The 17,595-nt window shown below is 46.3% G+C and overlaps 1 protein-coding gene across 1 annotated transcript; it reads left to right on the top strand.

Annotated features, from left to right (window-relative positions):
* Positions 1-6,256: 6,256 nt before the first annotated feature.
* On the top strand, positions 6,257-16,842 carry C9H6orf62 (chromosome 9 C6orf62 homolog). The gene is made up of 5 exons (XM_066579438.1): positions 6,257-7,673; positions 11,285-11,461; positions 11,976-12,098; positions 12,600-12,734; positions 15,566-16,842. The coding sequence occupies exons 1-5, from the start codon at positions 7,545-7,547 to the stop codon at positions 15,689-15,691; spliced, it is 690 nt and encodes a 229-aa protein (XP_066435535.1). The 5' UTR covers positions 6,257-7,544; the 3' UTR covers positions 15,692-16,842.
* Positions 16,843-17,595: the final 753 nt, after the last annotated feature.

The following is a 17,595-nucleotide window of genomic DNA, read 5'->3' as shown; positions in this document are numbered from 1 at the left end:
AAGAAACTGCAGGTATGCAAACAGTTACCAGAATCTCTGTTTATAATGCATATGTTGAGCTTTTTGCAGATGGTACCAGGGTGAGGATTGACGACTCCACATCGGATATGCAGTGGTCACACAACAAGATGTCCTAGAAGCAGAAGCTCTGCCTCCGCATGTCTCAGCACAAGAAGCGGAACTGAAGGCCCTCACTGAGGCGTGTAGAGTGGCGAGAGGTAAGACGGCAACCATTTACACTGACTCCTGGTATGCATTTGGCATAGCTCATGATTACGGCCCAATGTGGAAGGCCAGACAGTTTTTACCTTAGCAGGACAACCAATTGAGAATGGTGCAGCGGTGCAGAGTCTCATGGAGGCCCTGCTTCTACCTGACAAAGTTGAGAGTTCGCACCGATTCCTACACTGGAGAAGCGAGAGATGACACCCTCGCCAACAGCACAGCAAAAGCAGCGGCCGTCAAGCCGTGGAAGAAAGAAGAAAGATACTGACAGCATGAGTCAGTGGTAAAAACTTTGGACATTGACAAAATTTGGACTTTGATATGCTAAAGACTTTTACAGTTACAAGCCAGCAAGGAAGGAAAGGATAAATGGACTAATATGGGAGCAGCAGAAACAGGACAGCGTATGGTGAACAGTCAACAGCACTTGCCCACCACAGTTCCTGTATCCCATGATGGCCCAGCTGATGGACGGAAAGACCCACCTAGTAAAACAGCAATGACGACGACGCTTGAAAGAGGATGGGCGACTTCTGGGTTCTCTGTAGCTGCTGCATCATTTGTCCAGTTTAGCATGATCTATGCCAGTGATGGCGAACCTTTCAGAGACCGAGTGCCCAAACTGCAACCCAAAACCAACTTATGTATCGCAAAGTGCCAACATGTCAGGGGCGGGGCTTATCACGACATGATTTTACCCCCGTCATTCTAAAAAGGACAGGGCTGCTTAAAAATAGACAGGGTGTAGATTCTGACTGCTTTTTGGATGTGGAAAATTCTGCAGCATTTCTGCATCCAAAAAGCAGTCAAAATCTGCACCCTGTCTATTTTGAAACAGCCCTGCCAGTTTCTGCCGCATGTAAACATACCCCAGTGGTAATAGTGGCCCTCCTAGCGATAATAGTGACACCCCCCCCACCCCCACCCCACCCCAGTGGTAATAGTGACATACCCCAGCGGTCCCCCAGCAGTAATAATGCCCGCTTCCCCCCCAGCGGTTCCCACAGCAGTCATATTACCCCCCCCCCCAGTGGTCCACCAGCAGTCACAATGCCACCCCCAGCTGTCTGCCAGCAATAATGCCCCCCTCCCCTCAAGCGGTTCCCCCAGAAATGATAATGCGCCCCCCTCAGCGGTCCCCTCAGCAGTCATAATGCCTTCCCCCCAGCGGTTCCCCCAGCAGTACTAATGCCTCACCCCCCAACAGTTCCCCCAGCAGTCCTAAAGTCTTCCCCCCCAGCGATTTTCCCAGCAGTCAGAATGCCCCCCCCCCCCAGCGATTTTCCCAGCAGTCAGAATGCCCCCCTCCCCCCCCGCGATTTTCCCAGCAGTCAGAATGCCCCCCCCCCCCAGCGATTTTCCCAGCAGTCAGAATGCTACCCCCCCAGCGATTTTCCCACCAGTCAGGATGCCCCCTCCCCCCAGCGATTTTCCCAGCAGTCAGAATGCTCCCCCCCAGCGATTTTCCCAGCAGACAGAATGCCCCCCCTCCCCCCCAGCGATTTTCCCAGCAGACAGAATGCCCCCCCCTCCCCCCCCAGCGATTTTCCCAGCAGTCACAATGCCCCCCTCCCCCCCCCCAGCGATTTTCCCAGCAGTCAGAATGCCCCCCCTCCCCCCCAGCGATTTTCCCAGCAGTCACAATGCCCCGCCCTCCCCCCCCAGCGATTTTCCCAGCAGTCAGAATGCCCCCCCCCAGCGATTTTCCCAGCAGTCAGAATGCCCCCCAGCGATTTTCCCAGCAGTCAGAGTGCCCCCCCTCCCCCCCAGCGATTTTCCCAGCAGTCAGAATGCCCCCCCCCCCAGCGATTTTCCCAGCAGTCAGAATCCCCCCCCCAGCGATTTTCCCACCAGTCAGGATGCCCCCCCTCCCCCAAGCGATTTTCCCAGCAGACAGAATGCCCCCCCTCCCCCCCAGCGATTTTCCCAGCAGACAGAATGCCCCCCCTCCCCCCCAGCGATTTTCCCAGCAGTCAGAATGCCCCCCCCAGCGATTTTCCCAGCAGTCAGAATGCTCCCCCTCCCCCCCCAGCGATTCTCCCAGCTGTCAGAATGCCCCCCTCCCCCCCAGCGATTTTCCCAGCAGTCAGAATGCCCCCCCCAGCGATTTTCCCAGCAGTCAGAATGCCCCCCCCAGCGATTTTCCCAGCAGTCAGAATGCCCCCCCCCAGCGATTCTCCCAGCTGTCAGAATGCCCCCCCAGCGATTCTCCCAGCTGTCAGAATGCCCCCCCTCCCCCTCCCCCAGCGATTTTCCCAGCAGTCAGAATGCTCCCCCTCCCCCCCAGCGATTCTCCCAGCTGTCAGAGTGTTTGCGCCACTGATAACGTCTGGGGAGAAGACTGCCATTATTGGGGATTAGTGGGATGGAACGCCGGAACAGACTAGTCCTATAAACCGCGAAGTGCCTTAAATAAGAAAGATAAGAGCGGGAAATCCCTAATTAGTCGTATAACCCTCCTTGAGAATAATAAAGACAGCAGGTATTGGAAGGCTGAACTTAGTATGTTGCTTGGTTTTAATGCAGTTTTTACACTAACCATGGGAGATCCAAGCCCAGGGGACAGGGGGACTTACAGTCTGGGGACATACCGGGGGACGGGAGGACAAATCCCTTAGGGAAGTTCAAAATAAGGGGTATGGTAGATGCACCCGAATGGAAGCCTTCACTTAGTCCCGTGCCCATAATTAACCCCCTACGCCGTAAGATAAAGACCTTGATGAACATGATGATCATAGCCGACCCTACCTTTGTGGACACCTTGACAGTAGCGACTGGCTACTCTGACCAGACTCTCTGGTTGGAGTTGATGAGGTACAATGCTAACAGGAGCAACAAGTCTAACTGTTGCGTGTGCGGTAGTGCCCGACTACACTTGGGGATGGTCCCCCTAAATCTCCCGGTAGATGCTGAAGAGTGGTTTCTTAGTCTCTTCACGAACATTTCCGCTAATTACACTGTCCGTGAGAAGTGGAAGAAGGAATACTCTATAACTACTTAAGTGTTTTGCACCGGAGAGAGAGTATTACTGACTACCTTGGAAACTACACCTGCCAGGCAAATGGGCAGGGTGGAGGGAGATTTTTTGGGGAACTCACTAACGGGTGTTGCTCCTACGGTACGATAGGAGGGGAATGGATGCAGAATCAGGTTCAGTCCTTAGGAGACGTTTACTGGCTTTGTGGAGACATGAGGTAGAGGACCCGCCTGGAGGGTAATTGGACAGGGGAGTGTGCCTTAGTAAAGCCCTTATGCTCCTCCACATCCTGTCAGACAGCATTGAGGATAATGAGGTTACCCCCAATAGTTACTTTATCTCGATCCAACTCTGCTGTGTTCTGTAGTTATCCTGTCATGTTGGTCTATCCTTGTTTTCCGCATAGGTACGGCGGTTCCTTCCAGTCTTGTCACTAGGTAGTGTAGGGTTAGTGTTTGCGGCCTGGACGTGTCCACCTTTGGGGCTATCTCCAGGAGGGACATTGGTGTGGGTGAAGATTAGGGAGTCCGACGCCGTGCGTACCTGTGCACACTACTAGTATTGTAACAGTACACTAGAGCGAGAAGAGAGACTCCTGGTGGTAGTTTTGATCTACACATGTACATTGACGTCATAGGGTAGCCAAGGGGGGTACCTGACGAGTTTTAAGATTAGAGACCAAGTTAAAACTAGATTCGAGTCCATTTTCCTGATCATTAGGGAAAATAAAATGTTGACTGGATTAATTATGTTTATTATAATTAGCAGCGGTTTATAAATTATACTAGAGATGCCTTATAGGGACTAGTCGACCAATAGGACCTACCTCGACTAAGACTTTTCAAAATAGAATGGCCTTAGGTACGATTTTAGCTAAAAAGGGGACTGTCTGTAAGATGATAGGGGAGACTTGTTGTACCTACATCCCAGACGACACGTGACACGCGGGTAAAGACGCAGTTGCCATTAAAGAAGCTGACCGCACTAACTAAAAAGAGCTAACCTTTGGGACCAGTACTCGCCATGGATGAGCGGGTGGTAAAGGATCCTGGCACAGATGGGCGTCGCTGTTGTATGTGAACTGATTATCTTTTTCGTTCTAGTCTGCTGTGTTATCCCCTGTGTCAGAGAGACCTGTGAAACTGATGCTGGAAAAGCCGCTCCCACAATGAGTTTGCTGGATGCATCCCCAGTGGACAAGTCCTACACCTCCTTGAAGACCCTAAATCGAACCTTCAACGCGCTCCGATTATAGGCTCACATGCAGAGAACTGTGAAAATTAGATGGAGAGTTAGAGGATAGACATTTTAAGGGGGGATTGTGATAGACATGATGATTAGTCAGTGTAAAACGTCTATTGATTTGTACTAAACTAGATGTATTACGCAGCTGTAGTGACTTTAACTCTTAGAGGCTAATGACTGCATAATTTCATTATAGTAATTGCTGGACAATGGCATGGTGAAAAGATGTGTGTTTTGTGACTTCAGCCTAATGTGGAACTCAGCTGCATAAGGAAAGAGTTAAATCACAGTGTTATATGTTATTGCTTGTGTTCATCTTGAGTGTTTTCCCAGTCCTTCCCCATCCCCCACACAGAATCTTCTTCAACAAAGAGATACTTACTTTCAGTTTCAGTTTTGGCCACATGTTAAGACAAAGGCTCCTACTTGAAAGAGGTGGGGAGAGGGGGAGGCGGGGGATTCTATATGATCCGACAAATGAGAATCCTATATGTTACTGATGTAATCTGTTGCACGCCCATTAAAGGGCAGGTGTTATGCTTTACAATAAAAGGGGCTGTCTGGGTGTTTCTGCCCAGAGAGCCATTTTGGATATGAGACTGATAACTTGTGTCTGATCTGGTCGATGATGTGTGCACACTATACACTTTGGAAGCTACAGAATACCCCGAAACCGGCTGGAGAAAACCATATTCCAGCTCAGGTTCTTTCACAGGAACAATTTTTTTGTGCACATTTTAGTCCCATGCAAAAAAATACGACCTGCCCTATCCTTCTGAAACTTTGCTCAGCAATGGTTCCCATAGAAGTCTATGGGAGGTACGCAAATGTGCAATACCGTGAAAAAGAGAACACACCTGGACCTCATTAAGTTAAAAAGCCTTTTAAATGAGGGCAGGCCAGGGAGGGTGTCGCACACGCATATGAAGAGGCCCTGAGTATGCAAAAAAGTACACTGCAATGTGCCAATACGTGGGCAAATCAACCTCATTCACTGCACCGATACATTGCGCCGAGGCGAGAGTATTTGCAGATATGCTCGTCTGAAAAAGCCTTTACGTATTTAAAACCTCGTGTGCATGAAATTAGCATTGGGGTTAATTAAAGTTTAAACTGTTATCACGCCTGCGTTAGCGTCAGTTCAGGATTTGCGTCTCCTTTTTCTAATTTTGGCAGAAACGCAAATAAAACTGAAAAAAAGGTGATGCGCTTATTTCCCCCATTGATTTCAATGGTTTAAAAAAAAAGCTTTCAGTCCACCGTGATTTTCTTATTTTTGGTCAGAAAAATAGTGGTCTGTAACTGCGTTGCTGAAAATAAATTAAAAACTTATAGCTCTTGTAATACGAATCAAAAAAAACAAACACAATGCTTGGTCGTTAGGGCCCCAAATCCCACTGAACAGTCTCTATAGAGAATGTGTTTACGACTCATGAAGGGGCCGTAAAGCGCTCTGGCTCTGTACACTTCCCTGTTCGCTTCTGTCATTGCAATAAAGTTTATTGACAACCTACTCTGGCCAGCTAAATGTCATGTGAAAAGACGTCAGCATGCTAAGCGTAGGGCGCTCCAATGTGGGCGCTACCATTCCATGAAGGAAGAAGGGGGGTCCGCATGGCGAATAGAGCCGTTACTATTTTATTTCTCTACCGATTGTGGCGCAATATCTAGTGATATCACTAGCTGCTGTATTTACCGAGCCGCTCAAGTCTGTAATAGGTCTCAGACCTACTTAACCACCATCCTACTCCCCCGCGCTGTGATGGTACGTCCCAGAGGCTCCCTGGCGGGAGAAGGCAGGAGGTGACGCAGCGGCGGCCATCTTCTTCTGCTGTGTGAGGCGCTGGGTGTTTGTGTGCAGCTCCCGGGCTGTGAGGACCTCCGTCTCTCTCGGTGAACGACGTTTCCGTTAGGCCTTCTCCTCTTCAGGACTGTGCGGTTGGAGGCCTGCTCCGCCTCTCTGTCGCCTCCTCTCCCCCTCCTCTCACAGCGAGACCCCCGGTCCGGAGTATGGGTGGGTCGGGGTGGAGTAGGGTGTACAGCCCGCTGAGCACCGCCGCTCACAAGCAGAGGGGTCCGTTGGGGTCCCTGGTGTTCTCTTGACATGGATCCCGTCACCACCAGCCTCCCCCCTCAGCTGCCCTCCCGCAGACATGACCGGTAGCCGGTGTGGCTAGTGCAGCAGACAGCCCCTCCTGACCGCCGGACTCTCCTCCTGATCAGCCTCCCCCCCTCCCCCGTCACACACAGCACGACTTGTATTTTCTATTGTGTCGCAACTGATCGCGACATGACTGCCTGCACTCCTTACCGCTGACCCCGGGAGCTTCCACTGCGCAGGGCCATCATGGTGGGCTTCCTCTCCGCCCTTAGGCCCGGTGTTTTGGGGCGACTGACCGTGAGCTGTGAGCACCCCACCCCCACCTGTCAGACGGATAAATAATCTCTCTGGTGTGTTGCACTGTGACGTCATCAGACAAGGGGGGCCTCCGAGTACAGTGACGTCATCTCTTCTCCTTAGGATGCAGTCTTGGGGCTGGCCGAGCCGTCTTCGTGTTCCGCAGGGAGGCCTAACCAGCAGGCCTACGCAGGATGGCTTTTGATTTTACGGTATAGGCTGATAGCAGGAGACATCTTTGTTATTTTTTGGGTTTTTTTTTTTTTCTTTTCATTTTTTTCATCACCCCTCCCCAACTTTTTTTTTCTCAGTTTTTTTTTATTTTATTTTTTTTAATTTTGGGTTTTTCTACATATGTATAGGATGCCTCTTCTTAGTTTTGTCAGAAAAGAAGCTACTTGCCGTCATGGCTGTACCGCCGCTCGTCTTTCTCCGCCCCGGTAGTATGGCGGGCCGCTCACACGTTGCCTACCTAGTGGTTTAGCTTGTATTATTGACCCGACTCGAGAGTCGTTGGAAGAAGGGGGGGGTTAGAAGAAACATGGATTGTTTCTGTTGACTTGGTGCACAAAAAATATATATATATATATAGACCCGAAATTAGCGACAAATTATAATTTTTTTTTTCAAGACGTAGGCATTTTTTTCCGCACCGGCGGCGTTCATTTAAATAAAAAAAAAAATTTAAAAAAAAGAAAAATGGGGGATCCCAACTCTCGGAAGAAGCAGGCTCTGAACAGACTGCGCTCGCAGCTGAGGAAGAAGAAAGAGTCTCTAGCTGACCAGTTTGACTTCAAGATGTACATCGCTTTTGTGTTCAAAGATAAGGTAAAGTGGCTGCCGGGAATACATCTGTCAATAGCCGTTACTGTAAAAAGGGGATTCTGGGCAGCTTATGTTGATGACTTATTCGGTTTAGGTCTGCCGCCCCGGATTCTAGCCGATTAGATGTAGCATTAAAATGTAGTGAGTGGAGAAGAAGCGTATAGCTCCGATCACTGTCCAGTGGTTGGTGCTTGTAATTGCAGGCACAGCTCTGGTTTTTTTTTTTTAAATGGAAGTTGTGCATGCAGTTAGCAGTGCCGGCCACTACACAGGGATCGGAGTGATCTGCTTCTGCTCTGTATTCTTTTTTTTGTGGGTGTCCAAACAAGTGATCGGTCAAGGATCCCAAGTGGCGGACCCCAGGTGATCTACTACTGATGACCCCTCAATAGAAACTGCCCAGAAAACCCCTTTTAAGGAAAGTTATACAGTGTCTGAGAAAGCTGAGTGGACAAGCAATAAGTCAACATGGCATCTGGCAGGGCAGATGTTAAAGGGACATTGTTGTCACCTTTAGAGCCCTATAAAGCTATGGGGATTAAAGGGGTTGTCTCACGCCGAAACGTTTTTTGTTTGTTTTTTTTTTCCATAGGCCCAACCCCCCACCCCCACCCCCCCGTTCGGCGCAGGACAACCCCAAAGGATGCGTTTAAAAAAAAAAAAAATAAAATTATTACTTACCCGAATCCCCGCTCTGCGACGTCTTCCTTCACCAAGATGGCCGCCGGGATCTTCACCCATGATGCACCGCGGGTCTTCTCCCATGGTGCACTGTGGGCTCTGTGCGGTCCATTGCCGATTCCAGCCTCCTGATTGGCTGGAATCGGCACACGTGATGGGGCGGAGCTACGAGGACCAGCTCTCCGGCACGAGCGGCCCCATTCACCAGGCAGAAGACCACAGAGCGCAAGCGCGTCTAAAAAAGCAAGAAGACATCAGAATTAGACGGATCCATGGCGACGGGGACGCTAGCAACGGAGCAGGTAAGTGAATAACTTCTGTATGGCTCATATTTAATGCACGATGTACATTACAAAGTGCATTATTATGGCCATACAGAAGTGCATAACCCCACTTGCTGCTGTGGGACAACCCCTTTAAGGGTGAGGGAACGGGGAGGTATGTTTTTCTACTCGCATAGCGCCCCATTCTTGCCAAGTCGGCGCACACCGTCAGCTTGATTCTTCCTGTGCATGCAGTTCTCAGAGATGAATGGAAGACCAGCTGCTGGCGTGTGCCGACTCTGCAGGGGTGTTGGGTGAGTATGAACGATACCTCCCTGTTCCCCTACTTTTAGTGTTTCTTTTTGAGCTTTTGTGGACTTCTGAGTAAATCGTAGTATGTAGTAATGTACTCCTTGGTTTTGCAAGAGGTTGGGACAGCTGTGTGGTAATAACAGCCATACTGGTTGCTGGCCTGGAAACAAGCTGAAGGGACGTAATGCTCTATTAAGTGACTCCTGTTTACTGGTGATTTGTTCTCTTACGGGGTTATTACTAAAATTGACTTCTCTCCTACCCACTTTTCTCCCCAGGACAGGCTTGGAGCAGCATGCGAGGTGCCATACAGCTCTTATGGGACTGTTGGAGATGGCAGAGCGCTTGCACTCATTTTTTTTTTCTGTTGGCTCCATTGAAATGAATGGAAGAGCAATGCTCATGCTCGACTGCCACCGTTTAATCTCCAAATCACTGTAGGTGGTGCAATGGGCCAGTACTTAGGAGAAGAGAGGCACAAGGAGACCCCTTCAACAGAATAGGTTACACTCTCAGTGGTGAGACCCCCACCATCGAACTCTTGTCATTTATCCTCTGGATAGGTGACAAGTCGGTCTTGGGATAGCCCTTTAAAGAGGCCCTGTCATGTCAATTGGATAAGCTGCATAGGTTTCCTCCATCCACTGACATCACACATCAACAGTGAGTTGAGAAGCTCACTTCAGATTCAAAGCCAAAACTAACAGTTTGGTGCAAGGAGGGGAGGATAGGAACAAAAGACAGACTTGTTGTAGCTGCAGAGCGGTTATGCAGCTAGCCCTGCTGACCGAGGGTATGATGAGTCCTTTGAATACACTGTGTAAATTGGTAAAACTTTCTTAAATAAGATCTTGGGCTTTTATTATAAGGGACACAAGAACTGGGTTTGGTCCCGCCCCCTTCCGCCTTGCAAATAAGCTTGAAAACCCACATTCTATACACTACAGACTGGATTCCAATTTTATCCAAATGGATCGCTTCTTAATGTGGATTTTGACATAGATTTGGTCTGGATTCTGTGGTGAAAAGCCATGTGAACGTACCCTAACACACCACCATCCAGGATTTGTGTTCCCCCCTGAAGATTGAACGGTGCTTAAAAATCTGAGTTTTCAGAGTCCTGTGCACTATAGCATATGCAATGCACTAGAGTTTTAAATCAGTCTTCATTCTGGCGCTTCTCTTCTGGTGCATTGTGTGTGTTAGTGTTCTTCTATAGGAGAAAAAATGGACGGTGTGGTGGTTAAACCATTTAAAGTCTTGAGGGAAAACCCCTTTAAATACATTTTCTGAGCAGGCTCATGGACTTCTACCATAGGCATTGTATGGTGTTATACTCTTCCTAATAGTTTAAAAGGTCAGTTACTTTATGGGCATGTGAAGATGACAGGAAAGGCACACATCGTTGTGAACAGAGCTTACTGCAGCATGTGCAAAAAAACAGGATGCCTTAGCCTAGGTTCACACAGGGCGGATTTGCCACGGTCCTGCCGCAGCAGATCTGCCCGCGGCAAAACCGGCCGCTAATCTCGGGATTAGCCAGCCATGTGGACGAGGTTTCTCAGAAACCTCGTCCGCACGGGATGGCTAATCCGCTGCGGTAAATCCGGTTGCAGCCGCGGTTTCAAAAGAAGCAGCATGTCTGTTTACTTTCGTTTTTTTTTTTTGTTTATTTACGTCGGGGCCGCACTCTCCTCTATGGGAGCGCCGGCCGTAACGGAAAAGCATGCGGCCGGGTCGCTTCAAAGCCACCGCGGCGATACTCAAATCTCGCGGTTTTTGCTGCAGCAAAAACCGCAAGATTTCCGCTGGGAGAACCGCCGCGGCAGCTTTGAAGCATGCTTTTCCGTTGCGGACGGCTCTCCCATAGAGGAGAGCGCGGCCACGACATAAATAAACAAAAAAACGAAAGTAAAGTAAACAGACATGCTGCTGCTTCTGAAGCTGCGACGGCCGCAGCCGCGGTTTCAACCGGATTTACCGCAGCGGATTAGCCATCCCGTGTGGACGAGGTTTCTGAGAAACCGTCCACATGGCTGGCTAATCCCGAGATTAGCGGCCGCGGGCAGATCTGCTGCGGCAGGACCGCGGCAAATCCGCCCTGTGTGAACCTAGGCTTAGAGTAATTCACCCCATTGTTCCTCGGGCAAGTAGTCTGTCATTGGCAGCAGTTTACTAGGTGGCTCCTGACCTCTGCAGGTGCCAGATAGGGGTGTACTGCCCTGCCAGAGATTGCCGTGTATAAATGTTTTGATACCATGTTTATTTTCTGACAAAAATCTAGAAACCTGTAATGTTTCCATGGGGTGAACTTTGTACATTGTTACATCTGATGTTCTATTTTTTTTCCCCTGTTAGAAAAAGAAGTCGGCTCTCTTTGAAGTGGCTGATGTTATACCTGTTATGACTAATAACTATGAAGAAAATATTCTGAAAGGTGTGCGGGATTCCAGCTATTCCTTGGAGAGTTCCCTCGAGCTCCTGCAGAAGGACATAGTACAGCTTCATGCACCTCGCTACCAGTCAATGCGCAGGGTAACGTTACACTTGTTTCCTGGCTTCACCTTTGTTCTATCGCTCACACGATAATATGTAACTGAGCTCAGCAATTTATGTTACTCTTTGTAACAGTGTATTTACACAGACAAGTGTGATATCTGTCACATAATGGACTTTTTTTTTTTTTTCTTGCAAGTGCGATGCTTTTTACAAGGAAAAACCCATAGCTGCACTTATAATTTTCATGAGCTTGAAAATTGCATGTTCCAATAGTGTTTAGAAGAAAAAAAATTAAAGAAAATGGTATTGCACTGACACTTGCATACAACCACATGTAAATTAACTTATTTAAAATGTGTTCTTTTCACGTGTGATTTCTGTGCATCTCGCAACACACAAATTGCGCTTGAAATCGCCTGTGTGAATACACACTTGGGTCAATGCAAAAAATCCTGAGCATTATGCTCGGTGCATTCTTCAAAGTAGTAATGGACTTATTTGAAGATGTTTTTTGTTCCATTCTAAATATCTTTTTGTCTACATTTTCTAGGATGTAATTGGGTGTACTCAAGAGATGGACTTTATTCTTTGGCCTCGGAATGATATAGAGAAGATAGTTTGTCTTCTGTTTTCAAGATGGAAGGGATCAGATGAGCCCTACAGGCCTGTTTTGGCAAGTATATTCTACTGGATTGCAGTAATATTTAAAAAGGTTTGGTACTGTGTTAGCCAGTAGAGCAAAGTGTGATTGTTCTCAGTGGGAGAAACCAAGTAATCTTGTAAATATAACATTTTTAATGGCTAACAAAAATACATGATGTTACAGCAAGCTTTCGGGTTCTTCTATGAAACCTTCATCAGGCTTTTAAAATGGCTTGGATGGGGCACAGTAATATTTGAGACAGTAGAGATGCAAGAAAGGAGCTTTTCCTACTTCACATAGCAATGTGACTAAACAGGAGTTGGGCATTCGGTGAAGCATATTTCCTTGCCTAATAGGGTGCCCAACCAGCCTCCTTCTTCTCCCCTCTTTCTGATGGTTTTGTTCTGCACTTGCTCTGACAGCAGTGGTTTTGTTCGGAATTAATGTGGAATGTCGGGAAAACTATCTGAATTCCAATTTGTACATGCCATTTCGTAGTGTCTTTAAATATAATCATTTGTTTCTCTCTAGGCCAAGTTTGAATTTCATCATGGTGATTATGAAAAACATCTTCTGCATGTACTTAGCCGGAATGACAAGACTGGAATTGTCTTGAACAATCCTAACCAGTCAGTGTTCCTCTTCATAGATAGACAGCACTTGCAGGTTAGTATCTTAAGGCTTTATGTAGCATGTAAGCCTACGTAACTGTGCTGCAATTTGTGTCTAACTTGCAAAAGCCTCTCCTCCACGAACCCAATTTCTTATTTTTGCATCTGTTGTAAGAACATGCAACTCCCATAATATGACATGTAGTTGTAAGCTCCCTGCTTTTTATTTCTCAAGATAATTTTACAAATGGGGTAATAAGAGAAAAATAACTGGGTTGGCAATTAAAAGCAATAACGCACATCCAGGTGTTCTGTTATGGATTAAGTTTAAGCATAAAATCTGACACCTTTCACAGCCAGGACTTAAATGTACATCATTGAAAGGCTTGTATTAAGCCTCCATGATGGATAATTGTAATTGTGCAGACACAAGAGCCCGCGTGATCATCACGGGAGGCAGGCACTGACTGGTAGATGGCCTCCAGCAGTAATGGGTAGGATCAGAGATGACAGTGATCTCTGCTGTTTAACTCCTCAAATGCTGTGGGGATTGCTGACTGCAGCATAAATGTAGTTTGACAGGAAGGGTCTCTCTCTGACATTGTCCTACTGTATTGCAAGATGCTGATCTCTTGTTATGACACCCAAAGGCTGGCTGGGCTTTATCGCAGCCTAATCAATAATGTGTAAAACTGCAAGGCAGTGGGCCTAAGGTTTTCCTATAGAGTATACCAAAGCATTATAAAAGCTATTGCATTGTTACATCCCCCTAGTGGAACTAAATAAACTAACACTAGTTTAAGAAAATTACAATTTTGTTATTTATTTTTGAAAAGTGAAGTAAAATCACTGCAGTCATCACAACTGAAATAGTAAACAGACCACCAGTAGAGGATCCTCTGACGAGCACAAAACATTTGTGTTCGTGCCTAGAGACCTAGGAGTGAGCACTTCAATCCTGTTTTTTTTTCTAAGGCGTGGCACACTGACACTACTGGTGTGATGGTCTGGGGGTCCATCACATACGACAGTCACCCCTAGTAGTGGTAGGAGGAACATGACAGTTCAGAGATATGTTCAGTACATCCAGCAGCCACATGTGTTGACTCATGGCAGGGCTTCCAAGACGCATTTTCTACCAGGATAATGCTTGGTCGCATGCAGCCAGAGTGTCACAGGAATGCCTCCACAACATTATCACACTTCTGTGGCCTGCCCAGGTGCCAGACTTATTGCCCAAAGAACATGTGTGGGACAATCTGGGATGCCAATTTTGACAGCATAGAAGTTTGCACGATCTAGAGGCTGTTACAGCAAATGTGGGCTAATATGCTGCAGGATACCATATGGAATCAGTATGCCTCCATGTCGGCCCGTATCACATCTTGTATCTAAGCTTAGAGGTGGTACAACAGGGTACTATAGCCTCCCTTCAAGGTGTCAGTTTTTTGCATTAATTATCTTTTTGATATTGTAATCTTGTTATATCAGTGTTACAATCGCACAAAGTTGAATTCAATTTTAACACCACCTTAGGCCCAATGCACACAGGTGTATTTACACTTCAGGATCCAGAGCTTTGGATCCTGCAGTGAATACTGCTCACAGGACATGCATTGAAAAATGCATTTCCATGCCCACAAGCGGATATCAACTGCGATGTTCTGCTAATGGGGTGGAAATCGCAGCATTTCCTACTCTAGTGTAAGCCTCGCAAAGGATTGCACTAGCCACATCCTCGACAGCACTGCGGATGTGCGCCAGCTGGCACAAAGGAGGCTAGTCTTTTCAAGAGGCAGCGATATCAATATTTTTAGAACTTGTGAAATAAAGACGTTCAACAGAGATTACATTTATGCAGTGCTCAAGACTAAAAAAAAGGAGAGACATTAGGGCCTCATGTCCAGGGGCTTAAAATCCGCAGCGTTTTTCCTGCACGCGGATCCGCGCCCCATAGGGATCCATTGGACACCCGCAGGTAGTTAAATACCTGCGGATGTCATTTTTCCTGTTAGGCATGGATCCGTGCGCGGGGGGAAAAAAAGGACATTCACCATTTTCGTGCGGGTCTCCCGCGGGGATGGCTCCCGCAGGCTTCTATGGAAGCCGTCCGGATCCGCGGGAGACCCGTACCAGAATTAAACTCGCCTGCTCCGGACAATGCGGTTTTTCCCTTCTTCGTGGCTGGATCTTCTTTCTTCGGCTCGGTGGATGTGCCTGTGCGCCACGCTGCCAGCGTGCCGAGCACATTTGCCAGGCCAAAGAAAGAAGATCCGGCCGCGAAGGAAGATCCGCATCCGTCCGGAGCAGGTGAGTGTGTATTTTTTTTTTTTTTTTTTTTTGTGTGATAGGCCTCATGTCCGCAGGGCAGGAGGGACTTGCTACGGATTCTACATGAAGAATCCGCAGCGGGCCTCATTTCCCCCGTGGACATGAAGCCTAGCTCCTAGAAATGTTAAGGGGCCAAACTTAAATATTTTAATTTCAATATAAATGGTATAATGGTGACAGCCCCCATGTAATCTACACCGATCAACTAAAGTGCTCCGATCAGTAATCATTTTTACTCTTCCAGAGCCACATCCCTTGCCATTCATAAACTGAACCCATGCAAACGCCCCCTTCCAGTAGACTGCTTTTTTTTAATTTTTTTTAATTTCTCACCCATTACTTAAATTTGGACGTGGCTTACTAGCTACAAAAGGTTGGGAACCTTAGAAACAACTTCTGTATACTGCCCTTCTTAAAGAGCAAAGTTAATGGAGTTAGTTGGGAGTCCACATATATAACTGTGCTGTTCAATTTCAGATATTGAATTGTTTTTCTTGTTTACTAGCTTTCTTCATTTACCTTTGTATGACACCATATAAATATTCCTGTCTGCAGACTCCTAAAAGCAAAGCCACAATCCTGAAGTTATGCAGCATCTGCCTCTACCTGCCACAGGAGCAGCTCACCCATTGGGCGGTTGGCACCATTGAGGATCACCTTCGCCCATACATGCCCGAATAAGGTTGTGACCAGTCAAACTGGGAAGATCAGTTAATTGCAACAATTTAGGTTTTTTTTTTTTTTTGTTTTTTTTTTGTTTTTTTTTTGTTTTTTTCTTTATTAGTATCCAATATCAAGAAGAATATGGACTCATGCTCAGAACACTTGTATGTTGTGAACCTTCATGCTGGATATTTTTGTTTTCATCATTTTTGTCGTTTTTTTTTTTTTTTTTCCTTCTAGGGTTTTTTTTTCTTTTAATCTTTTGCATGGACCTTGTGAAAGAGGATGTTCTGGAACATCTATGATTTAGCCTTGAAAAATGTGAAATGATGGGACTTTGGCACACTGAATCAAATGTATCAGAAAGCACAAGGTATAATTTGTTTTGGTGGTCTTCCCACTTGCACTGGTCATATCCCCTAACAAAGTTTAGAATGTTAGACTACAGTTGTAAGGGTGAAATATGAAAGTAACAGGTATAAAAGCTCCAATGCTTTACCAGTCTATGAAAGCACTATCTGAATCGCTTCAATGAAGTAAGGATTTTCAGCAGTAAATAAAGGCTGACTTTGGACAGATTTATAAGAAATCCTGTTAATTCAGCATTTGCTTTCATACCATAGTTCTTATTGCAGGGATGAGACAAAGTGTCCAGGCACTTCAATTTCTATCTCTTCTCCCAGTTGCTGCATACAATCTGCATTTCCCACTGTGGGTGCACTAACGTTAATATAGCCTAGATGTCTACGGTGGCTATATTAAATGTAAGTACTTGGGCACTGTGGAAAACATGCTCTGAATAGAGGAAATGAGACAAACCTGCTGGTGTTTGTGCAGTTATTACTTTTCTAGAATAAAGTAATACTTCTATAATAGTAAACCCATGATGGGTTCTGGAAACTAAGTTATAAAGCAGTTACGAACTGTAAATGAAAGTTGAAGCGTGCTGAGTCGGATGAGATTTTAATTTTGTGCAATGAAAATAAGGTTGACTACTGTATTGTATTGAAAGAAAGCTTTGCTCAAAGGGTTTCAGTACCTTTTTGATTAAACTTGTATAGGCCTGCTCCCGTTGGCTAATACTAGTGCTTACCTGGTTTAAATTTGTATCTAGCTTTTGTTTGAAATTGGATTACATTGAAAATTTAAAATAAAGAAGCTTAAATCTGTGTATGCGGTGTTTTTTTTTTTTTTTCCTGCAATGCATGAGAACGTTGTCATTTTGCCATGCAGCATTTGTGTGAATTAACTAAACGGATTTCTATTGTTAAAAGACTTGGAGGTTTGTGTGCAACACCAGCTTTCACAATCTCACATGTCGTCCTCAACACACTACACAATCCTAAGGCCAGGCTCATACAGTACAGGTTTTGTAGCCGGAATAACGATTGAGGTGCAAATGAGAATCAGATTACTTTTCCTCTGTTCATACATTTTGGGACCTTTCAAACGGGATCGGATTATCACGACCTTGAATTTCACACTAACTGGACTTTGATGTAGAGTTGCCTGCAGGATTGTGCTATCTTCAGTTCTGTACTTGATCGGTGCAGCTTTTGGGGTCTGCATATCCTGGACTATTCATTCATTTGGGTTTTTTTAACTTTATTTTTTTTTTTTAAAGCGGGGAGAATCAAACATCTAGGTCACGAAAGGGTTAATTTAGTAACATCACCAAATCGTGCTTAGCTGTTGAACTTTAGTTATTTTCAATAAAAAGGAGATTAGTTTCCTGCATCAAAAGGAATATTAATATTTAATTTTAATAGGGCCGCCCAGGGCTTTTAGGTATATTGCAATTAGTTACTGAATTCGAGTATACGCAGGGGCATGACCACCATATGTGGACCATGTCGCCTGGGGTCGAACAACCCTGGAAACGGGAGTAACTTGGTACTGCATGAGCTTACTAGAGTGGGGGT

Source organism: Eleutherodactylus coqui, chromosome 9, assembly GCF_035609145.1.
Source record: "Eleutherodactylus coqui strain aEleCoq1 chromosome 9, aEleCoq1.hap1, whole genome shotgun sequence".
NCBI classification, from domain to species: domain Eukaryota; kingdom Metazoa; phylum Chordata; class Amphibia; order Anura; family Eleutherodactylidae; genus Eleutherodactylus; species Eleutherodactylus coqui.
Note: the sequence above shows the minus strand (reverse complement) of the source record. Positions and strands in the feature narration are given on the sequence as shown.